This window comes from Genypterus blacodes, unplaced genomic scaffold (genome assembly GCF_046128005.1).
Source record: "Genypterus blacodes isolate CSIRO-AG114 ecotype Tasmania unplaced genomic scaffold, CSIRO-AGI_Gbla_v1 ptg000030l_1, whole genome shotgun sequence".
Classification (NCBI taxonomy): Eukaryota; Metazoa; Chordata; class Actinopteri; order Ophidiiformes; family Ophidiidae; genus Genypterus; species Genypterus blacodes.
In genome coordinates this window covers 1646545-1672113 of record NW_027466843.1, presented here as the reverse complement: position 1 = coordinate 1672113, position 25569 = coordinate 1646545, and the positions used below count along the sequence as shown (strand labels likewise).

The window sequence follows — 25569 nt, the reverse complement described above, 5'->3', positions numbered from 1 at the left end:
GGCACGAGTTGGCCCGTAAGCCTGCGCTTGGGACTCCTCAGTGTCGGACACGTAGTGAGAACGAGCAGGTCCCGATGCACAAGTCACGGCAACCCTCGGCGGAGATGACGGCGGACTCCGACTGGCTCTGATTTTTAAAAGCCTTTTTCATTCAGGAGGTCGGTTGCCAGTGGTTATCAATATGGCAGAGGCGTTATCACTAGCACCCACCGCTGCAAAAATGGCGTCACTTAGCCGGGTCCGAGCTTTGGCGATCATTTTCTTAACTGTCACTGGTTGTTGTGTCACACCGACAAGTGGCAAGGAAGGGTCCGAGGAGACCGTCATCATCGGGCTCCGACTGGAGGACACGGACGACATTTCCTTCATGGATAAGGGCTTCCTGCGGGTGAGTGAACGGTCTCGGGTGAAATTAAGAGTGTACGGGCAGAACATCAACAACGAGACCTGGTCCAAAATTTCTTTTACGGAACACGAACGGACCCGGGCGATAGGCAGCCTTGACAGCTCCTCGGGGGATAACCAGAGCCAGGAGGACTCCTCCGGCTTGCATCCCTGCGGTATCAGGACTTCGGATATAATTATATTGCCCAACATCATCCTGAGCCGAAAGACGTCAGGAATAGTTGAGATTGAAGTCAAACCTCTGCGGAAGACGGAGAGGAGTAAATCTTATTACCTTTGCATCGCCACCTCGAGTCCGGCCGTGGTCGGGATGCACGACCCGTGGACGGAGAACACCTGGATCTACCACGACGGGGATGACACCAAAGTGATTGTGGTGGAGGAGAAAAAGTTTCTGCTGCCGTTCTGGCTCCAGGTCATCTTCATCTCCATGTTGTTGTGTCTGTCGGGTATGTTCAGCGGGTTGAACCTGGGACTCATGGCTCTGGACCCTATGGAGCTGCAGATAGTCCAGAACTGCGGCACGGAGAGGGAGAAGAACTACGCGAAAAAGATCGAGCCCGTCAGGAGTCAAGGGAATTACTTACTTTGTTCGCTTCTGCTGGGGAACGTGTTGGTCAACACCACGCTCACTATCCTCCTGGATGATATCGCAGGGTCGGGCTTGATCGCGGTGGTGATGTCCACCATTGGAATAGTTATTTTTGGAGAAATCGTCCCTCAGGCCATCTGCTCCAGACACGGCCTCGCTGTGGGCGCGAACACCATCTTCCTCACTAAGTTCTTCATGCTGCTCACCTTCCCCGCTTCCTACCCCGTGAGCAAGCTGCTCGATTACCTTTTGGGGCAGGAAATCGGAACCGTGTACAACCGGGAGAAACTTCTGGAGATGCTGCGAGTGACGGACCCGTACAACGACCTGGTGAAAGAGGAGCTGAACATCATCCAGGGCGCGCTGGAGCTCAGGACTAAGACCGTGGAGGACGTGATGACGCCGCTCAGAGATTGTTTCATGATCCCCGGAGATGCCACCCTTGATTTCAACACCATGTCTGATCTCATGAAGAGTGGCTACACGCGGATCCCGGTGTTCGAGGGCGAAAGGTCCAACATAGTGGATCTGCTCTTCGTCAAGGATCTGGCCTTCGTGGACCCGGATGATTGCACTCCGCTTAAAACGATTACAAAATTCTACAGCCACCCGCTGCATTTTGTGTTCAATGACACCAAGCTTGACGCGATGCTGGAGGAGTTTAAGAAAGGTGAGTTTGTTCACAGTCAGCTGTACCCACGCGTGAGTGACCGCGTGGCTGCCGGTTACAATGAATGGACCGTGAAGGCGTCTCTAACCTGTAGGAGCTCAGGCCTCTTGTTTGATTACCGCACTCAAATTGACCTCTGACACCAACTTGACACTTGCTGATTATAAATGTCTACCAGAACCTCACAAGACACAATAAAATACACAATATAAACTAAGTGACAAAGTTTAGAAGAGTTCCATAGAGACTATTTATGTTTATAAGTGTATAATAGTAGTTTCCAAACAGCAGTTCACGGACCTGCAGGGGTCACTGGTCCTGAACATGGAAACAATGCTGAAGCTCTTTGTCAAAGCTTCTGCTGACCAACCAACTGTCACATTGTAAGTGACATCAGAGCGATTTAAAACCAGATTTCCAGTAATGAACAAAAGGAGGAGAAGTCTCGCCCAGATTTCAGGTAGAGAAGGAAAAAACAGAGGAGGAGGAGGAGGAGGAGTTGTTCTGTCCCTAGGTATTCTTATCTGGCCTTCCTCACTAATCACTGAAGCAGCCACATCAGTAGTGACGGGCACTTACCTCTCTGGTCACCTGGTCACTTCCTGTAACAGGGGGCAGCGGGGGGAGGAGGAGGAGGAGGAGGCGTCGTTATCTCTCTCTCCATCACTTCCATTCAGTGTTAATGTTCACACGGTTCTTTCTCTCGCTCCATTCAACTTTTTTATTCTTCCCCCTCTCTCCCTCCATCTCTCTCTCCCTCTCTCTCTCTCTCTCCCTCTCTCTGATTTGTAAATGCATCAGGACATGTGGGAATGGTGCAACGGCGGTGCTAAGGTTATCAGGTGGGGGCATCTTGTTTGAGAACCTGCTTAAATCCCTCTTTACCTCTCTTGTGCTTGTCTCTGAGTGATGGTGGCGATAACTCCTTTTGTCCAGCCCCTGGAATGCAGTCGTGTGGATAATGAATAACAACCTCTAACACCCTCAAGCCCCCCATGTGCTGTGTGTGTGTGTGTGTGTGTGTGTGTATGCGCATGGCATTTGATAAAGATGTTTACCTCACCCACTGTTTACCTGATGTTTTGCATAGCTACCCCCTCCACATACACGCCCACACACACACTCTGACTAAGTTGTTACTGGCAGTGTTTGCAGCTTTGTTGGACGTATCGCAGTGTTTTGCTGAAATAAGCAGCGAGGAGCCACATTTGTTCAGTAACCGCTTAAGTAATACTGGAAATCTGAAATGATTAATACATTCTGTGTTCGTTACACTATTTACTATAACCCTGGTGGATTAGAAACAAATGACACATCCCCCCCTTTACCAGAAGTTGGATCTAGCTTGTATGCCAAAGAAGGATTACGTAATGGAGTAGTTGGGGGCGTTTTACAGTCACTATATACAGATTTTAAAGCATTTGCAGGAAATAAACTTCAATTTCTTTTGAGCTTTTCTTTTTGGAATGATGGATGAGCAACAGGTGCAACAGATGAGCCACAGGTGTGTAGCTTTCCCTCATGTGCTGCCACATGATTGCAGTGACCCACACACACACACACACACACACACACACACACACATTACCACATCACCCACCGGCGTGTCTCACCTACCCCACTTTACTTGGTACTGTTGAACCTGTTTTTGTCAAAGTTGAGTGTGACTATGTGTGTTTTGTGTTGAGACATTCTCTAAACTGCTTGCCTGCATCTCTCGCTCTCTCTCTCTTGTGCCCATCTGTGTGTGTGTGTGTGTGTGTGTGTGTGCACTGAAGTGGATCCAAACAGTAAAGGGAAAGCAGAGTGTTCGTCCAAGAGTTTGAGCTGGAGCAATCTTAGGAAGCACCATCAAAACATGCAACTCGTATGTTGAGCTGATGCGAGGAGAAGCTCCAGTCGGCACAGAACATTCACCTGCTGCAGACTCCATAAGCAGCCATGACCCACCTCACCTGCTTTATTTGTTTTTGGCCTTAAAGAGCAACACTTGCTCTTGTTTCTAGTCCTGACACCTTGCTATTGGGACACACAATTCTAAATGAATAATGATAATAAATGTTAATCGCTAAATGAAACGAGAGGCAAATTCAACAACTATATTCTCTGTAACTATAACTTCATGCCGTGCAGACTTTGATTTGGGACACTGAACAGGATGATGTCATCGTAACAGTCATTTCTCGATTGGAGTGAGCATTTCTAAACAAAGCTTGTTAGTTTTTAGAGTTCAATCACAGCAACTATCTTAGAAACAGTTTCAAATGTGTGTTAAGACAATAAATGGAGACTTTGTGAACACCATTGCTGGTTTATTAGGTACACTTGTTCAGTCAAACCTAATCTCTGGAGTAATCCACACATTTGTGCGGCTTTTAGTGCTCATTTTTGTTGGCGCTGTTTCAGAAATGTGCTACGATCCTGAGGCTGGTGTTAGTGGTGTGGCTGCACTGCACCGTCCTACACCACCACACTTTAACCAGTGAATCTAGCCAGTGTGCTTTGTTATACAGTTCCAGTTGTGACGTGGAGTGGCCGAGGCCCTGTGTGAGTTGTGAATGGGGTGTCACTGCGGTCTCCGGGTTCCTGCCTCTGGCCCAAAGCCAGAGGGAATTCGCCGTCAGCCTCTCATGGAAGTCATAAGCAACAGTTGTAGGGAGGTGCTGACGGGCCCAGGTTTCCTGTCAATCTGGCTCTGTTCACAGCACACACTCGGTTCAAAGTGCTTTGTATTGTAAGTCATTGTTAATTAATTTGATGCCGCTTGTGGAGCTGCATAGTCGTCTGAAGTCTGGTAAAAAAAAAAAGCCCCACGTCATGTTCATGTGCGACTTAGTGTGGGAGCAGCTGGGTTGCTTACAGCATTGCTTTGCTCTGGATCTGAACTTTCTGCCAAGGTTATTGCTCCGGGCAGCGTGAGAGGACACTTTGACACTTAGTTTTCTTTATTTGACTCATTCCTTTACCCAGTAAGACTGAACAAATTAAATGTATAATGTAAGAAATAAAACTAGTTTAATATGACAAAGCTAGATGATCAAATATCAAAAGTGGCTGGGAGGAATCTGGGTGATGTCAATGTTTCAGAATATTACAGCAAGGTGATCACAAAGTCATAAGAACTCTACATATAAGATCTATAAGGACTTAGGGCTCTGCCTAAAAGGTCAAATCAGCCAAATTCATTTAGGAGCCTTTAATTGGGACAGACACCCCACCGGAAACTTCTGACTCTGTCGTTCTCTGTATGTCATCCTGGGGCTGCTTGTTAATCTGCGAGTTTAACCCTTGAGTGAGTGGTTTCTGTGCTGTTTGAGGCCCTAACACAGCAGGACACACTGACATTCAGACGTGGTAGCTATGACACCAAACATCATAGAAATATTTTTGTGTTTTGGAGTCGCAGAAACAGTCACGGCAATATCCAATTCCAGCGTTTGAAGGTGCCCACAGGCCGGTAAGTTTGGGCTAAAGAGGTTGTAGTCAGTGGCCAGTGTAGAAAATAATATTAGGTCACAGCTTGACTGTACTTTGTTCCACCTTTGAGCACTTTCCATTAGTGTTAAGCGAATTAAGACTTAAATAGGACTCAACGTAAATTGTCTTATTTGTAAACATCCAAAGAACTAATTAACTAATTGTTCTCACATCTGCTCTCTACAATAAAAGAGACAAGGTGTGGAGATGCCTTCTGGAGGAGTTTTCTATTCGTATCAAGCTTTTTCCAACGATCTCAGGGAAGTCTCAGGGAAATGAAAGTCATCCCCTGTATAATGCAGGTGTAGTGTTAGGACAGGAAGCAGGGATCTGCCGTGCGGATCAGACAGAGTGGAGAGAGGCTACTGCTTAAATCAGGTTATACACGGATCTTCCTCCCCACCGCTCACTGCTCTCTGTCCCGAGGGAGGGCTGGCTGGCCATTTGCTTAACTTGAATACAAAGAAGTGGGACTGACCCAGTAGAAGCGAAAGGAAACTTCCCCCCCCCGATGCCCTGCCTCACTTTCCACCAACACACAGACTGATGCATGTGGTTGGCCTGCAGTTTTCTTTACCTGAATCTTTGCATTTGGTGTGTGTATTAATCGATTTGCTGCATTTGTGATATACATAGCATACCAACAAACGTTTCCCCGTTCGGCGAATTTCATTGTTTCATTGTTGTGAAAATTAAATAGGCCAAAATTGCGTTCTCCAGTTGCTTCTCCAAGAACTGTCAAATGTCCACGAATATCTGAGAACGCAATAGTGTGATCACATTACTGTTAGCTTCACATCACCACTGTTGGAGTAGCCGAACTAGAGTGTGTGTTTCACTGTGAGTATCTAGGTATCCATGGCAAAAGAAAGTGACGTAAAGTTTTGTAGTTTTAGTTGCCGCCGGTGTGATTGGGAAGAACGGTTGTTCCTGGAATTCCATAGTCTGTTGTCTATAACTGTAATGAATTTTCATAGAAAGGACATGAAGGTATAAGTTGGCATGGTGACTGAATTGCGTGAACATGTGTTTTCGGCGTATTCCCCTCTCGGAATGCCCCAGAACACACAGCACTATCATGTTCTTCATACCTTGAGTTTGCGGGTCTGACATGTTGTTTCCTACCCTACTAAGAGAGGCTCCACATTTTGAGAGCGAGGTCCCCAGTGGAGGCCTTTGCCCGTCTTGAACTACTTCCCCCTTTGCGGCAATATAGGCCAATCTATGCTTAATTCAGAAGCAACGGCAGCCTTCACAGTCTCCTCGTTAAATACTTTGTCTTGAATGAAACTCTTTTTGTCCCATATTGGCCTTGTTCAAGTTAACGACAGCACTTTTTGTGGTTCGCCCCCAATGCTTTTCTTCGTTGTGGGCGTTTGTTAGGAGTGTATCATAGCAAATGTCTAAGGAGCACACTAGAGTGTTTGCCTGGTAACCCTTGGTGCTAACGCTGGAATAAGTGTTGGGATTGAATGGCATCGTGTTGGTAAGAACACTTAATGTTTCCTGATGAGGGACAGTCCCTTAAGCTCGGCAACACGTCCTTACCTAGAGTCCAAGCTTGTCTGGCGATTCCTATAGATGCTGTGATTTCAGTTTCATAGGACAGCAGGCAGAGACAGAACCCGACCGTGGTTCGTCGAAAGTCATTCTAACGTCTTCATCAAACTTATTTCTATATATTTATTTATTATTTTTTAATTTTTATGAAGTCAAACTAAATGTTCACTGTGTATAAATGGGTCAAACTCATTCCAGGTTGATTTTGGTGGACGGTTTGCCTCCAGGGTGGAGAACCAATCTAATACTTGTGCTATGTGTCAGGGAATATGTAGCAGCAGTGTTAAGTGTGCCAGACTTTTGAGGTAATGAGGTCATATATGAAGTCCACTGCTACAGAACTGGAACCATATTAACGCAGAGTTTGCTTTGTGCCTACGAGTGAAGACACAGCTGTATATTTATGGTACACATACTGTATAACAGCAGTTGGATTTCACCACCGTAAGACTCTTTCCTCATGGAATTCATTCATTTTGTGAATAATCACAATTTCAAAGCCTCACCCTCACAAAATCAACACATTTTGCGGTGATTCTGATATTGTGTAGGTTGAACTCTTGGTCCTCCTTGACCGTGTTTGTTGTGTTAGAAGAGTAGCTTTTGAATTGGCCTACATTCTTCAAATTCTGGTACAACATGGAGTTGGCTTTTAAGACCCGATTAGTACCACAATTGTGGAGTGTGAATCTGGGCACGGAGCAGCAGCAAAGCCTGTCTGATCTGGCATTATGACTTTTCTTTACATTTACATTTTTCTCCCACCCATGTAACCGTGTTCAGCTGCTCTTTATGCAACCGTGCCATCCGTTAAGTCAAAAGATGCCCAATACCTCCAGCCGTACATACAACTGTGTGTGTGTGTGCCAGCCTGCTGCATTTAGCGATGGTCGGAAAATGCATTAGCCTCTAAATTTACCCCACTTAGTAAACCTGTTCGCAGCCAAGAAAGGTGCAATAGAAGAATGGGACGTGCCAGTCACAACTCGGGCCCTGCTGCTCTGAGGATGACGTATTCTGCCAGATTTGACATGGTGTGTGTGTGTGTGTGTGTCTTTTGATGTAAACCTCTGCGACCTGCCTCCTCTCCCCTGCACAGATGCGTGTGTGCGGGCTTGATTTATACATAAAGGGTGCTTATTGTGGAGTGACAAGGGGCTATTATGAATGTTTTATGAAGTCCCATATTGTCCCACGGGAGTGAGTAGGATAAAAGTCTGAGGCAGGGATAGTGGCGTTACTGTATTACTAAATACTTGTTTTGATATAAATCCCAGCATGAGCCCTTTAGTGGTATCATCTAATACTACTTCATACCAGGGTTTCACAACTTCACAACAAGCTTTAGTCAGTGTGCTCAGAAAGGTAAAGCCTGATTTCTTCCTCCATGGAAAACAGAACAGAGTAGCAATCGTTTGAAATCTCAAGTTTTGTCAAGAGCGCGACACTCAGTGAAGTATATTGTCTGAAAATGTGACCGTATCTGTTTCTTTAAAGTTTGTTTCAGTTATGCATTTGCTTCTTAATAATTATCTGAGGTTCATTGGTGACTAATGGCTTTGGTGGCTTTGTGTTGTGGATGTTGGTAAGGAGCTGAGTCTGCTTCCAGCCCAAGTTGCCTAGGATCTGTTTCCATGTACTACTGAGGGAAATTTCTATTATGCAATCCAGAATGCAACCAGCCCCCACTCTCTATTTAATTAACATTCTCCCAAAACAGCAATCGTACTGGACTGCGGCCAAAGGATTGGCAGGTTATGTAGTCTGACAAGATGGGAGAGGGGACTGAGAATAACATGCTCACAATTAGGACTGAAAAGTATTCAGTTTAGGTTTTTTTTGTAAACCTTTTTCCATTTCTTACTTTGTATTAGTCTTCTTTCTTTTGTGTGTTGTTTACTTTTAAACATTGTTTTCTCTTTAAGTGAGGAAAGTGAACACAAAATCAAGAACCTGATCTGTGATGTCGTCACGGTTTGCTGGGTTTGCTCCTTTTGCTGTTAATGCCAGAGCTAACCTGTCTGTAGGGAACATAAATAAGATCATGATTGATAATTCAGGTCTTAAACATCTCAGTTGAACGTCATAATGAGCCCTAGAAACGCCACGTTCATTTAGTCTCGGGCTGGAGGAAATCACAGTCACAGACATGTTTGTTTTGAATGTGATTATGTTTTTAAGATATGATCGTTGTAATGTGGGTGTTGTGCATTATGTCATACTCATGAAATGAAAGGAAATTGCTGCGATTAGAGCTGCTGTATGATGATTTGGAGGAGGAGGAGGCTGTTGATCATCATGATGTGATGACATTTGGTCTCATTATGAAAGTGACAGTAAAGCCTGCAGAGGTGATGAGCCCATCACACATCAGACAGGATCTGTTTGTCTGAGTGGTAGAGTTATTGAAATAGCAGCACCAAGTGTAGGATGTTGTGAACTTTGCCCCAATGGAGATTCTTATCTTTGATGTTTTGAAACCTTGACCTTACTCATATTTCTTGACATGTTCACACACACACACCAAATCTAGCTCTGTACAGTGATGTAGCTCATTATTTAAACCTAACAATCTTTTTTCTCCTGTTAGTTTTCTCTGCATTTGCTCTTAAACCTTCTGTTTATATACACAACTTTATCTTTATCTAGTTTGTGTCTAACTTTGAGTGAAGCGAGAAGAAAAATAAGGCCCATTCAGGCTGGGCCTTGGAGAGGGACAGAAACCTCTCCAGCTTGGTCAGCCTAGTAACCAGGCTCTGTGCAGCACACTCAGGGAAGCAGAGCCACTTGCTTGTGCAGTAAGTCCCATCCCCCTCCTTCCACATTCTCTCTCTCCCTCTTCTCTCCATATTGTCCTCTTGCCCATTTCCCTCAGTGTTATAAATTACAAACGACACAAACCTCCAGGCCTAATGCCCTGCCATGGACGCCTTCCAAGCTGCACTTTTTGGAGAGCCAAGAGGCTGGCTTCATTGATAACACCGGGCACACTGTCCGTCTCTCCATTTACTGGCAGGAGGAAAAGCCCAAGACAGGCCCTTCACAGGCCCGAAAGACACCAGCGCTTTTTTACAATCAGCTGATGGAACCTACTCTCCGAGAATTCTCAGAGAGCTCGGCAGTGTTTGTGTTTCATTTCGGTCGGCAGTGGAAGACGCGTCGATAATGAACAACATAAAGTAAACTTGGTAAAGGATTGAGATATTGTCTGTACTCTTACATGCTTCTTTGCGAAGCACTAATCAAGCTTCCCTTTTGGAAAAATCTCACGCCGCTGTTTTTCTCTCAGAGAATTTGGCACCAGCCACCCGTAAAGACTCGCAAGAAAAGGCCAATGGGCCCTGAAGTGTCATTCTCAAGTGGGCATATGTACTATTTTATACACGTACACAGTATGAAAGTACAATTATAATTAAAGATCATTAAGGAAGGGAAATTCCAACCTAAAAAGGAATCTTGAAAATTGAGTAGCTTTGCCTTAACAGAGCCCAAAGAGCTCACAACACTACTTTTCCTTTAGCTATTTTTCATATAAACAATAAATAAATTAATAAATTACAGCAAAGAAAATAAATGATTAATGGACGGATGATTTTTGGTACCGTAGGTCACATACAACACATCAATTAAAGCAAAAACTTCAGAAAGAGAGCAAAGTTTTATCGATATAAAGCGGAAAATATGAAAAAACATGAGTTATGATTATAGAATGTAAAACATAACACAGGAATAGGATTCAAGCAATAATACTGCTAACTGACTACTGAAAATATACAAATAAATATAGAACACAAGTATAATACAAAAAGAAATATAAGAACTCTCAAAAATATAAACAATAACTGTAACTGTACCCGCTCAGGTCAGATAGACTGTGTTTACATCATGTGACCCACGACAGACTTTAAGGCCTGTCACAGGCCTGTGTGACGGATCAGATATGAACCCAGATTATGGATTCAGTCTCATTTCACACAATAGAAGCTGTAAGGTCATGTAGTTGCACCTTTCCCTCTCTGCGGTGGCTCCTGTCCTACACACATCCTGACGATGGTGCGAGTCGCGCCTCACCACAGTGAAACACTTTGAGCTTGCCGACCATTTGTCACAGGCTGCATTTGAGTTTGAGTGGAGGAGAACTTCAACCAAGCAGAGATGTACCTAAATGTGTCACCTAAACATAAAAGTGTCCAGTACTTCACAAGAAAACAATCAGAATGAAGTAAAAAGTAAGTTTTATAGTTTTATATGATGTTAAAACAGGGATATGATTGGGTCTTTGTACATAAGGATGTGAATGTGCCTGTAAAGGTTCATCTTAGATTGAGAAGTATCGCCTGATATTACTGCCATTATTATTAATATACTAATCAACATTTATAAAGCCGAAAATGTGTTTAAGAAGGATTCACTGACTGATAACTGTGATGAACACAATACTGTGTATTTGACTGCAAAGAGACAAAGTTCAAAGTCTTTTCACTTTACACCTCATAAAACAATAATATTGTAGTTTGAAGAAATGCATTTAAATAGATGTTCAGCCAAAGTAAGTTGCTGATATAAATTCCAAAGAAGTTTTAAAAACTTGGCGACATACAGTACAAAATGAAGATTGATAGAACAGAACCTCATTGGCTATTCGGCTTTGAAGGCAGCCAACAGTGTGAGGAAAAATGCGTGTACTTTCATGATAATAATAGTATTTCATCACAGTATTGTATGAAATATGTTATTTTTCCAACATTTGCCATTCATCATTCATTTTCTATCGTTTATCGTGTTTGAAAATAGATCTTTGTTGGAATGTTGTTATGTTGGGGCGAGGCGCAAAGTCATGACTTCACCATGTAGAGCTGCGAGGATGCTGGAGCAGTTGCTGAGTCAGCGTCACTCGCCTGCTTGTTTCTGGGCCACGAATCGGCTTTTTGGCTCTTCTCCTTGCATGGTGCTATGAAAATGCTCCAACGAGTCATCAGTCAATATCGCCAATACCAAAAAATTCCCCAAATTGTTGTCGTATTATCGTGAATGACCCGGCCTAGTCAAGGTCCGATACAAGGCTCTGTCTATGTTTCCATCCAGGTTTACAATACAGCTCATGCCAATTTTTACAATATCACCCCAAAAAGAGAAAGTATTCTACATTTAACAGGAAATAAAACTCTGGAAAACCTCTCCTCCGTCTGTAGCTTCAGTCTTTCTAACGTAGCCTGCTATGTGTAGTACGCATGAGGGCCATTCTGCAGCCAATCTGTTACTGTACTGTCAACTGAGAACCTCTCAAGTGAACCATATGAAAGCGGCATAAATCACATTTAGAGCTCAGATGAGTCACTGGCTTTGTGTGGAGGCTTGTCCACTGTACTTTTCATTGAACATGGCTGAATACCTCTGTTTTCATAATGCTGCTGGACCAAAGCCAAAGCCCCACAAAGAAGATTGGTGACAATTCTCCTTTCATGTGTTTTGCCTCTTTAAAACACTCGGGCTTGCTGTCATCCTCCTGTGATTCAGCGGTTGCAGCACTCACATAGCAGAGCAGCACCTGACCGCGGGCCCATTCATCTATCCCCACTGGTTTCCCATTGATGCCTCTCCTTATGACTGAGGCTCAAAGGAATCTCCACCCAGGGGACCTTTCAACAACAAACGCAGCCAGCTACGACAGCAAGCTGCTTCTCTGAATGAACAACAATGTCATTCCAGCAGCATGCGTGTGTGTGTATGTGTGTGTGTGTGTGGGTTAGCCTTTGCATGTGTGTGTGTGTGTGTGTGTAGTGAAACACCACTGGCTAGTAGCAGCAGAGTGATCTTGTGACCAAGGCCCCTTAATGATGGTTAGGAGCTGTGAGCAGACTTAACTTCTCTGCATTACCCCAATTAGTCCACGTCATACTAACTATTGCTTGGCCTCGAATGACCAAAACACAAAGACTGAAGCATCAGAGTAAAAACACGAACATCACCAGAAAACCGGAGGTGTGAGCATCACGTAGGAAGACGTCAAACTGATGTTTTTGGGAGTGATCTGTGTTGTACGGCGGGAAGCGTTCCAGCCAGATTCCTGTGAAACATGACAATGTGCGGCATAATTCACGCAGCACAGTAAACAAGAGTCAGACAGGATTTTCCGTTTCCATGCTGCATCCTTGCACCCAGCGTGGTCATCAGTCATAGAAGCGCTTTCACACGACTTTGTTTCCTTGTTTTTCGGACAAAATGAACAGAAGTCATGATAGAAATGTCAATCTGTGTCCAGGCATGAAGGTTTGTGTCCAACAACGTCTGCCTGCCTCCTGTCACCATCTATCCATCCATCCATCCATCCATCCATCCATCCATCCATCCATCCATCCATCCATCCATCCATCCATCCATCCATCCATCCATCCATCCATCCATCCATCCATCCATCCATTTTCCCCTCATTTCTCAATTTAGAATGCCTTCTGTGCACGTGCCTCTGGTGTGTGTGTGTATGTGAGTGTGTGTGCTCATCTTTGCGAGTAGAGATGCTCAAAATAGTTAACACAGTAATTTGCTGGGCTGTGTAAACGGAAAAATGGGTCAGAATGGCTTGACACGGGGAGGAAACTCCTCCTCTTTCATTGGAGGTACATGTAGAAGAAAGAGCATTCAATGGGTTCCCATCACCCTGAGATTGCCCTATATTTGTCAGTGCTCAAATATTTGGAAAAACGGGGGAGAGCAGGACGGTGGGGGGTGGGGGGGGGGGGGGCTATGATGAGTGTCCCCAACAGATACTGACCCTCATACTCCCACACCCAACTCTCTGAGCCTTACGTGCCTATTTATAGGGGAAAATTGCGCTATGGAAAATTATGACAAAGCTGCATTCCATAAATAAGCTGGGAATGGTGGAAAAGAGCACACGGCTTAGTCTCTGAAGGCCTGCAGAGGTTCTCAGGCTTGGCCTTGGGGGCATGGATGGATGGATGGATGGAGAGATGATAGATAGATGGTTGGTGTATCGGTACATTGCAGTTAGATTTAGAGCTGATGTAGTGCTTCTTAAATTCCCGTGTCTGCCGCTGAATAGTTTCATCTGTGCCGTGACAGATATTGTAGCTCGTTCAATTTGTCATCCCTTGTTCCTTTTTTCCAGCAGGAGTATTCTGTAAATCTGTATTACACTCTATCTTTCGATCTTATCACTCCTGCTTTCATTCCTCCTCGCTCCATCACACTGTTCTGTCACACTGGCAGGTGGTTTGGTGTGCGTATACGCAACCAGTGTATAAATTCACATAAAATGAAAGACAGTCTCTGAGATTTCTCCCACCTTTTGCATCCTCCTGTGATTTGTTGTCAATGGCAACTAAATGATCCCCCCTTGCGCGCAAACTGAAAGTGATACTTGTGCCTGACTGACAAACGCACACTTTCTAAATAGTGAAATTGAAAGTGAATTGACCCCTGACCCTGATGTTTGCTATGTCTCTATGTGCTGGACGACCCAGCATGCATTCAGACCCAGATGTCAGGCAGCAGTCGTGGCTTATAGGACCCCAGACGACTGGTCTTCAAGGGGACACGCTTTCCACGAGGCCCGTTGCCAAGTTCCAGGCTTCAGCAGTTCATAGGGTTACTACCTCCAGTCCCCCATCACTGCTATGATGGCAGCCAAGGAGCTATGAATAAACACGCCGCCGCGTCTCGTCGTGTATTTATGGAGGACAGAAGCTAATTTTTTTTCTGTTTGTGGGAAAGTGGAAAGTATGTACTCATCTGCTGAGACGGAGAGACAAAGAGATGTGGAGTGGCGCTACTGTGTGAAAGAGACCGAGAGACAGTGTGTGTGTGTGCGCGCGTTTGTGTGTGTGTGTGTGTGTGTGTGTGTGTGTGTGTGTGTGTGTGTAATAAAAAAGTGACAGAAATAGACTGTAGGCTAAAAACATCACAAGCTGATAAGGTAGAGGGAGGTTACCTGGGTACAATCAGCTACATATCTAGTTTCTACACACTAGTATGTCCTTGTTCCCAGTTCAACTAGTTCCCAGCATGCTAAAAACAATTAGAGGAACCTAAACATAAACACATAAAAGGAATTCTGAAATGAAATATTAGCTGATATTGGCCCAAAATGTGCCAAGTCCAACATGCAGTGTAATGATTTTCACAGAAAACATGCAGACTAGTTTAAAGGGAGATGATGTTTGCATGACTCTCCTTTTTCCTTTCGCATTGGAATTTGTCATACTTGTACTCATACATGGTGTCCCATGGGACAGACTGCAGTCAACAATATTAAGCCCAGCGTAAACATGTTTTTCCTGATCATTCCTACAAAATAACCTCACATTCATTTCCTCTGAACCCCTCTCAAACTCTAAGGAGGGGTCATCTCTAATGTTTAACCCCCAGTCAACCCCTTGAGGAAGAGAAGGCGAGGGAAAAGGGTTCTGGATGTAGACGAGCATCCGGACCGGATTAGTTTAACTTGTCGAACCGGTGACCTGTGCTGTTACTTCTGAGGGTTTATCTGTATATGCACACACACACCCACGCTCGTGCTTGAAGAGCCAAGCAGAGCTGTGTGATCTTCATGCTGTCCTCCACTTCTTATCAGTCAGTTTACACAGAGGTCAGAGGTCAGGCCTAGTTGTGTGTCAGGAAGGTGAGGTGGTGTTGACACACTTTCTGATTGGTTGTAGCTCTTTCACTGATAAACCTCATCAAGCCCGGGCCGTTCCAATTCACTGGATGATGAAGCAGCACTACAGTGAGAAAAGTGACACAAATTCATTTAGTTTTAATTCCTTTTAATTCCAAGTAAAACGCGGGAAATAACCCAAACTCATTTGTCTTCATGAGTCAGTTCACAAGCTTGTCGAAAGAACTGCTTCCACGTGAAAAAAAATTGACCATTGTTTCCTATTAACAGCTCGTTTTCCTTACACACGAAAAGGATGGATTTAGATAAAGGCCACATCTTTAAGTATCATTCTCAAAATAAATTGATTTACATAGAAAAGCAAATGAAACCATCTTCCTGCAGCATCAATGAGGCTTTGTTGAAAACTGGACTAACGGTCCTGATGTGAGTGGACGTCTTTAGGTGGAGGGAGGCTGAGAGACTGGACCTACTTTCACAAGCATTGATCTGTTTCACTATGCTGTGCTCCATTTGCGCACACACACACACACACACACACACACACACACACACACACACACACACACACACACACACACACACACACACACACACACACACACACACACACCAGCAGTTTACAGTAATTGCTTGCTCAAGGACTTCTGAAGCCTGATTGCACCAACCAACCGAAGCTGGATTTATCTTTATCCTGGTTAAAACCAGCCTGCAGTAATAAGCAACATGCTATAAATATCGTTGACATCTTCACAAAAATAGGGGGCCTTTGCTGTTTTCGGACACTTACAGGGAAAATGTCTGTCCAGTCAGGCAACAGACTGTAAGTATCTGTGGGATTTCTGCTGTTTGCATTATTAATCGCTTACTCTACCGGCCTATTTGTATCTGTAGCACAGACACATTTGCACATTCACACTCATACTTAGCCTCTGAGTGCCGGACACACGTCCAGTCACTCCACGTTGGCTGAAACAGCAGCTGAAGAGCAATACACCTGTGCTCTCCTCACATAAACACACACGTGCTCGCCCGGCCGTGTTCCCGTGCACCTGCGCCCACGTGCATGCACGCAAACACACTGATGCACTCCATTATTTACACCCAGGTCGATCTGCATGCAAACGACCCATTCCAAGACAATCTGATCACACAGCGGAGGTTTCGGCCGGTCTGCTCCTTCGCTTGGTGAGAATATCGCTGGGGTGGAATGGAAACTTCATTTTGCAGGGGCTAATATTAGCCTGGGCCTCTGGAAAATTCCTTTTAAATGATCACAAGCTGAGAAAAGGCAAAGAATTTGTTTAGCATTTTGCCCGACAGTATTCTCTGCATACACAGCGGTTTGCTTCTTTTTGGTTTTTAGATGGCGCAGCGCATAGGAGGGTCCTGGGAACAAAGATGCCGGGGGTGGGATGATGAAATTGAGGAGAAGAAATGTTTTACTGTCTCCATGTCCTCCAGGCTCTCTATTTGCTAACACTGGACTCTGCATCCTCGGCTCTCAATTTGATACAGAGAATATAAATAAAAAACAATATCACCGTGTGATCACTTTGTCACATCTGCTGTATGTGAGATCTGCACTGACACCTTCTTCCTGTCAGACCTGTGACAAGTCACAACACTGTCATGAGTCATAACACGCCGTTGATTCATCGTCCTTCTTTCACAGGAGACAGTTGTCATCCCCTGAATGTTGTTGTAATACTGGTCGACCTCTATCTCAAAAACACTGAGGTAGATCCTCAAATTACTCTAACGTTATACCCTGTGTGTTTGTGTATTTCTGTGTCTGTGTGTGTGTTTTGTTAGGAAAATCCCACTTGGCCATAGTTCAGAGGGTGAACAATGAGGGTGAGGGTGACCCTTTCTATGAGGTGCTGGGGATCGTCACCCTGGAGGATGTTATCGAAGAAATCATCAAGTCAGAGATCCTGGATGAGACCGATTTGTACAGTAGGTTTTCCACATTTTTAAACTTTCATCCTCAGCATGACGCTTTATTCATCTATTTTACGGTGGAGTCCATTTTCGGCTCACTTTAAAGCTAAAACTGTTCACAGATGCTTCTTGGACCAACTCTACAGCACACACTTCCCTGGGGCTCTTTCCTGTTCCAAACGTTCTGGTTAAACGGAAACAATAGACTGGAACACTAGTCTTCATTATCATCAACCTCTTACTGAAGGTCTAGTAGGGTCAAAGTTGCACCAAATGCAGCAGAATCCGCCGTGTTAGAGAGTAGCGCTGGCAACCCTTTTATACTGTAGCTTAGCTAGTTAGCGAAACAGCGCATGAAATTCAGGCGGGAAAACAAGCAGCAAATTGACACTTAAAAGACATAATGTGGGCGCCATCACTTAAATATCACTGTGAGCACTTACTTTAAACTTGTGGCCATTTAAAGAAGTGTTCCAGTGTCGGTACAGCCTACAGACACACACACACTAGCGACAGTCTTTATTGCTATAAAACGTATAGCTTGAAGTCATGCTAAGAATGCGGAAAGCTAACAATGTAGCCCCCTCGCTCTCTTTTACGTAGTTCTGAGAAAGACACCGGGGTTACGTTTCCGGAAACAGCCGTCATCTTGGGGTAACTTCAGTTTAGTCACCCCGTAACCCCAGACTACCACCTCAGCGTGTGTGTGTGTGTGTGTGTGTGTGGAGGGGATTCGATCCACCTTCTTCTGTTAGGGGTGGGGGTGAAAAAAAGTTTTGTGTTCTGTCTCACAACAGAATTTCATTTTCCCTCCTCAGCTGACAACAAGACCAAGAAGAAAATCACCCATCGGGAAAGGAAGCAGGATTTCTCTGCCTTCAAGCCTACCGACAATGAAATGAAGGTTAAAATATCACCTCAGCTTCTGCTGGCTACCCTGCGTTTCCTAGCAACAGGCAAGTGGGCTGCATTGCTGCTTGACTTCCCCCAGTGTGCCCTCAGCCCCTCACTGTGGGGAAAGAGTGCGTGTTTGTGTGAGTGTGTGTGTGTGTGAGAGAGCTGTTTTTGTTTTTTGTGTACCATCTGTTTGTGTGTATGTGCTTGTATGTACTTTGTGTTTAGGGGGTGGGGGGCGTCCGGGTGCGGGGAGGAGCGAGTATGTGTGTAGAATAGTATGTGTATCTGAGAGTGTGTGAGGGCTCACAACTAAGCGTGTTGGTATGCGTGTGTGTGTGTGTATACAGTATGCGTGCGCGTGTGTGTGAAGAGGTGCGGGGCTCTCGGGAGCGCGGCACGGGATGTCTGTGCCGACTGCATGCAGATCCAGAAAGCACAGGCGTCTATTTGCTTGCGTGTCATGAACTAAGGGTTACATGTTGTGATCTTAGCTCACAGCTTTAAAAACACCACCCTGTTTGCTTACACTCCTTCCTCAATGACATCACTTCCAGCATTTTTGGCCTATGATGGCGGTTCTCACAGAAGTCGGCATACTTGGTGTAAAATGTGAAATATTTCACCCCGCTTTCCCTGGGGAAATGGATTTCCAAAGCAGGCAGCAGAATGTCCAAGTACTACTACAGAGGGGGCAGTTGACTGTGTTTGTTGCAGTTGGATTTGCTTTAGAACTTTGACCTCGCTACTAAGCTTTGATTAAGGCTTTTAAGGAGTTTAGATTCTGGAGCCAACAACAAGCGTAATAAAAAAAACCCCAGTCAAATCAAAAGTTAGAGTAGAAGTTTTGGTCAACTTAGAGTGACGCTGTTGTTGATTTATAATTTCATACACTTTGGCCTGCTCACAGTCTCCTTCCCTTCCATCCTCCTCTCATCTCTGCAGAGGTGGAGCCCTTCGCGCCGGTACAGATGTCAGAGAAGATTCTCCTTCGCTTGCTGAAGCACCCAAACGTCATCCAGGAGCTGAAATATGACGACAAGAACAAGCGAGCCACAGAGCACTACCTCTTCCACAGGAACAAGCCCGTGGACTATTTCATCCTCATCCTCCAGGTTTGTGTTTGACAGGCTGGGGTGTAAACATGAATGAGACGTCAGGAGTGACAGAAAGGGAACTCTAATGCAAACCTCAGAAGTCCACTTGCTAAATTGACACTGGTTGGGTGGATTAAGTGATATGAAATAACCTCCAGAGCGGCTCTATGCACACAAAAGCCATTCATGGGAGATGTGACGCCTTCATTGTGTCACTTGGGCGAGTGTGTGATGGCCTGGTTGAGACACTGATTCACTGTTCATTAGTGAGCATCAGCGAATGTTGTCATTGGTTTTTATGTTTATTCTGATGATTATTTCAGACCACCAGGTTCATCCTCTGCCAGGGCTAAATGAAATATACACAGACTCAAAATAATCTCAACAAACACAAGATTTAGTTTTCCATTTCTCATCAAAACTCCTGCTCCAACTACTGAGCCGACTACATCCAAATAAGGCTTTTCTGTAGTGACAGGAGGTGTCATAGACTTTTCTGCTGAACATTGTCAAAACTGTAAATCTTCACGTTCAGCCTATAGAAATGAAAACTGCAGAGAAAGCTTTAGTTTGTAATGACTCCGTTTCTTCAGTAACATGTTTGCGTTAACAACAAACCGCTTTAAATTGACCCGGCTAGACGAAGTAAGAGGTCAGTGAGCAAGCGCTTTGTCGGCACACGTTTCTCACAGTCTGTGTGTGTTGTCAGCTGAGGCCTGACACAGCAAACCAGTCAAAAGGCTTTTTCAGTGGGGGCAAAGTCAGTCAGTTTTCACTCACTGTGCACAGTACCGCTGCAGTCAGAACAGACAGAAGTGAGGTTGGGTTTTTTTGCATGCCAAAGCATCGCAAACTGTTCAAAATGGACTTCTGAATGAAATAAGATCATCAGATTTATTAAAAAAATAACCAATACTATAGATCAGTAATTGAGAAAGTACAAACCAATTACTGATACATCTGGAGTTTCTTTCCTTTTTTCTTGAAAAGGAGATGTGGGATATCACGACTAAAGCTCTTCATATAGATAGTAGTTACTAAAAAAGCTAATATCAATTAGGAAAAAGTAGGATTTTTACTTTATTTGCATAAATGTAAGAGTTATACTCACGCTGAGTTTCAGAGTATATTCTAATTCTGTCATCAAAGCAGTTAATCAAGTTAATCTGTCCTTACGTATTTGCAGTTTGGATCTTTTATCCAAGGGAGTTGCACTGCAGGGTTTAGGGGTTTGTTTCCCACAGGGGCCATGCATACTAAAGAGGTATGCATGGTATGATTGTACTGCAAGGCTCTACAAAGCAACCCACACTACCACCTAAAAGAATCACCATCACTGAGGCTTTCTGGAATAAAAAGTCACAAATCTTCAAAGTAAACTTGGACCTTTTAACTGACTTATAACAAACAACATCATAGGTCATCCTACAGAACATAATTGACAGTTTTAAATTTGAACACACACCAAATAGATTGTAAAATATTCATTTGATGCCATTTTTAATATTCTTTGTACAAACATGTATCTGCTGTAGGAGTTGATGATGATTGATTGATTTTCACTCTTTATCTTCACAGGGAAAAGTGGAAGTGGAAGCAGGAAAAGAAGGGATGAAATTTGAAGCGGGACCGTTTTCCTTCTATGGGATGATGGCTCTGACGGCCTCGCCAGGTAAGAGCTCTGATAACACACACACACACACACACACACACACACACACACACACACACACACACACACACATACACACACACACACACACACACAGTGAGAGTGTCAAAGTGTTTCCAAGCTTGGCCCTTATCTTGACCATCATAGACCCAGTGTTAGATCAAAGCATTGTTTCCCAGCTTGTACATTTGCAGGTTGTAGGTTCTAAGCTGTTTACACTCTTGATAATTTTTAAGTCAGATAAATCCCATCATATTCATTTCATTAAAGGAGGACTCCACCAACCTCACAAGTCAAATCCACTTTATTGGTCGTAGTGTGAAAGCACCCGTGTGAGGCTGTAAGGTTGCGACTCAAAGTCTCAAACTGACCCTAATGACCTCACACACGTTATTAACCCAGAAGAAGAAAAAACTAAAGCCACATCTGGAAGTTGGGGGTTGAATGTGCTGACAGGTTCAAGAAGTGACTTCATTTTCAGGTTGTATTCCATGACTTAGCACAGCGCCCTCTACAGTCACAAAAGCTGTCAGACAGGTTTTTCACATGCTGAATAGCAACCCCCTACAGCAATTAAATAAATTTGGTGTGTAACACTGGTGAGGTCCACCTTTCAACCACAAATGAAAGGATTGATTAATATGTTATGGCCTAACATAGAAAGAATAAAATCAGAGATGTTGCGCTTTTTATTTTACAATGTAACCTTCCTCTTCCTCTGAGAGTTTGATCTCAGATTCGTTGAGGACATTTTCTTGGCTGCTATGTCATAACCAGAGGAGGCAAAACAGGTTCCACATAAAACTGTTTTCATGCAAATGTTCCCATCGGATGAGTTTAACTCCTTAAAGCCACAATCATGCTTGGTTTGATTCTACCAGTACCAAAGTCTTTGCCAAATTTAAACTGTTGTTATAGCAACAGTAGCAAACCGATTGTTCTCTGTTAATTTTGGTCTCGGTAAACAAATTCATTCATGAGATAAAGCACTTTTGGAAGAATGGGCCACACCCATTTACATTTGGCAGCCAATTATATCAAAACAGTAAGGAATATTAAAAAAAACTAAGATTAAACTTGTAGGAGTTACTTTTCAATGATTCAAAATGGCGGAAGACCTAGTTACACACATGGGCGTAAAAGTCAAAAAACATCAACATCAATACCAACTCTGCTATCAAACATGTCCACTGTCATCATTGAACGCTGACTGAACTGGATCAGTGTGAAAGTTGTCCAGACTGATATTTTGATAAAGGAAGAGTGACGCCTGCCCTTTAGTGACCTGGACATCAAGATCAAGTGTCACCTAGTGTCCACTCAGTCCATTCAGCTCATTCATAAACTACTCCCTCTGCCTCTCTCAGCTGATTGTGACTGGCTGTAGGAGCTGAGAGCCCCCTACTGGTGAAACCTTAGAATAGCCTCTGCTTTGCCGACTGTCTATGACGGGGTGTGAACTGTCAGAAAAGAGTGTTTATGATTGATATTGAAGCTGGAACATGATGACATGAGGAGCTGTGTGTGTGTGTGTGTGTGTGTGTGTGTGTGTGTGTTCTGATTTAATGACGCACTTAAGTCAAGGGGAGTTTGTCTGCAAAACTGAATTGATCCCGTAGAGTTGAAATGTCAGGTAGAACTGCGTCTGTCTTGAACAATTCACGTGTTTGATCACAGCCTTTTCTCCTCCTTCTGCCCTCCCTCCCTCCCTTTCTTTCTCTTCCCCCCCACTCCCCCCTCAGTCCCTCTGTCCCTGTCTCGTACGTTCGTGGTCAGTCGGGCTGAGTCATTAGCAGGATCTCCAGGTACAGTAATCTCTTTACTTTGACTCCCAAAACGCTCGTCTCTCCTTCTCCACATCCATTTTCATTTTGACCTTTAATCTCACACTAACATCATCTCACCTCAGTTTAACCTGCATGCTTATGTGGGAACATGTAGAACTGCATATTAATGTATTTTGTTTTGTTGTTTTTGTTTGTTGAAGCTGTGATTGATGGATGGAAGCTGTATTGGCTTTGTTAAGATAAGATAAGATAGGATAATTCCCTTTCCTAATTTCATCATTGGACAGCAATGGAGGAGATCAACGGGGGATAGAATATAAAATATAAACCCCCCAAAAGTCCAAATCCAGTGGTTTACCTGTAATTACCTTTTTTTGTACACAAGATCTGTAGTAATCTTGTAAAATCACTGGCCTGGTCCTTGAATGCAACATACACACACGTAACAGTATTGGTGTGTGCAAGAAAGAGAGAGCGTGAGAGAAAAGCACAGGTTTAGACTTAACACACTCGGTCCTGGGGCCATTAGTCAAGTGGGTGAATGGCGTTGGAGTACTGGAGGCCCCAGAATGGACCCAGGCTCCGCCCCCTTTAACCTTTAACCTCCCGACTACATAAACAAGACCTACAGTTACAGCCCCCTGCTGGCCAGCACTGCGCGCACATACAAAGACACACACATTCACTTATGTCCATAGTCACGCCAATGGATACACACATGTATATAGAACACACACACATAACTATGGAAACCCACACACACACGTGGCCGGAAATGCAGTGACACACTTGAACAAATACTCCCTCTGTCTCCCTCGTTCTCTTCAACATTGACCTCCAGTGCTCTTCTTGTTGTGTTTTTGACCCAGTTTGTGCACATGTTTGAGTGTGTGTCTGTGTGTACAAAAATGCATTACGTGTGTATTCTCCACACACATCCACACACACATTTTTTTTTACTGACCTGGCCTCTGCATCCCCTAGAAAGTAGAGTACTAATCCTCAAGAGTTCACATGCCAGGTCTTTGGCCTACTGTGCCTGGTCCACACACACACACATACACACACACACACACTCTCTTACCCTCTCACGCACACGTACACACACACACACATATTCCAACATGGGATTACATACATTCCAGTCAGCGTAGTAGCATTAGTGTGGCCAAGCCTTTTCCACTTTGTTGTGTGTGATTTTCTCTAGGCTTCTTTAAGAAGTGGAAAACATAATCTGCCTTTAATTAAATTTGTAAAAACACGTCTTGTGTGTGTGGCAGCAGCAGCAGCAGCATCACTGGAGACCACCGACTCAGGAGCTGCTGCATGAAACGCCCCTCACCTAAAGACTTATAGAAATGAGATTTCCATACATCACAGCAAGCACCCGTGTTTAATATCCAAGACTATGAGAAATGTCACCAGCACACACACACACACACACACACACACACACATTCTCACACACACACACACACACACACACACATTCTGAGAACTGAGAACAGTTTACAGGAAATGTGAGTGACTGCTTTCAAATCCTTGCATAACTAATTTGGCGTAACTCGTTCTTGTTTTTCCCTCCTTCTTCTTCTTCTCCTTCTTCTCCTTCTTCTTCTGTTTCACCTCCTTCCAGAGAATAAATCTCCTCCGCGGCCGTTTGGACTCAACCACTCAGACTCTGTGAACAGGGGCGACCGTATAGACGCCATCACTCCCACGCTGGGCAGCAGCAACAACCAGCTCAACTCTTTCCTGCAGATCTACGTCCCAGACTACTCTGTCCGAGCGCGCTCAGACCTGCAGTTCATCAAGGTGAAGACGCAAACCACAACAGATACTCAACTTGTTGTTATAGCGCCACCATCAGTTTCGATTGATGTGGTGAAGTGAAGTAGTGAGCGCACGTGTACGCCAAGTTTAGTTACAGTAGATTCATTCTTTCATGAGATATAGAAGAATAAGCCACGCCCACACAACTTTGTCAGCCATTTAGAGCGAAACTAAACTGCAGAGATTTCACATAAGCAATCCTGTTACAACCGACTCCAATTTGTAGGAGGAGATACATATTCTTTTTTTTTAAATAATGTTTACACTCGGTTCGTGTTCCTCGACTCTTTCTGAGCGTCCAGCTGCAATGCAAACACTGTGAAAGTGTGCATAAATGCTCTTCATCTCATTTCACAGGAGTCTTCCACAGTTCCAGTGTAGCTGTAGCTATGGTAACAGCCACACAAAGGTCCATGCCTATAACTGTTGGCAGTCAACAAACGGCCTCTACTAACAGCCACTGCTTCAATGAATAACTTTGTACTGTAATCTATTTGTTGTTGATGGACTGATGGATGACTTTGGTAATTGATTTTGCGTTATTACTTAATGAAACTATGTCGCTCCCTGACACTCTGACCCCGTCTGGTCCTCAGGTAACACGCCAGCAGTATCAGAACGCGCTGATGGCGTCGCGCATGGACAAGACGCCCCAATCCACAGACAGCGAGTTCACCAAGATCGAGCTGACGCTGACAGAGATCCACGACAGCGTGGAGACACCCGCCGTGGCCGCCACCCCCACCCCCACCATCACCACCACCGGCACAGGCACCGGCACCGGCTCCAGCTCGGCCGCGGTGGCGGTAACGGTGGCGGTGTCCAACGAGACGTCCCACCTGCTGAACCAGCAGCAGAACTGTGTGGGCCTGAGCCGGAGCAACCACAGCGCCCACAACGAGGGTCCCATCTAGCCCCCCTGCCTAGACGGTGGAGACAGGGCGGACTGGAGGACGGAGGGGCCGGTAGCTATGACCTCTAGCCTCACAACCCACACCCA

At 44.5% G+C, this 25569-nt stretch overlaps 1 protein-coding gene across 1 annotated transcript; it reads left to right on the top strand.

The window, feature by feature from the left end:
• The first annotated feature begins 59 nt into the window (after positions 1–59).
• On the top strand, positions 60–25569 carry cnnm2b (cyclin and CBS domain divalent metal cation transport mediator 2b). Its single transcript, XM_076145232.1, has 8 exons — positions 60–1667; positions 17158–17301; positions 18105–18242; positions 19126–19295; positions 20856–20949; positions 22692–22754; positions 24373–24551; positions 25166–25569. Exons 1-8 carry the CDS (start codon positions 182–184, stop codon positions 25481–25483), a joined length of 2592 nt encoding a protein of 863 aa, XP_076001347.1. The 5' UTR covers positions 60–181; the 3' UTR covers positions 25484–25569.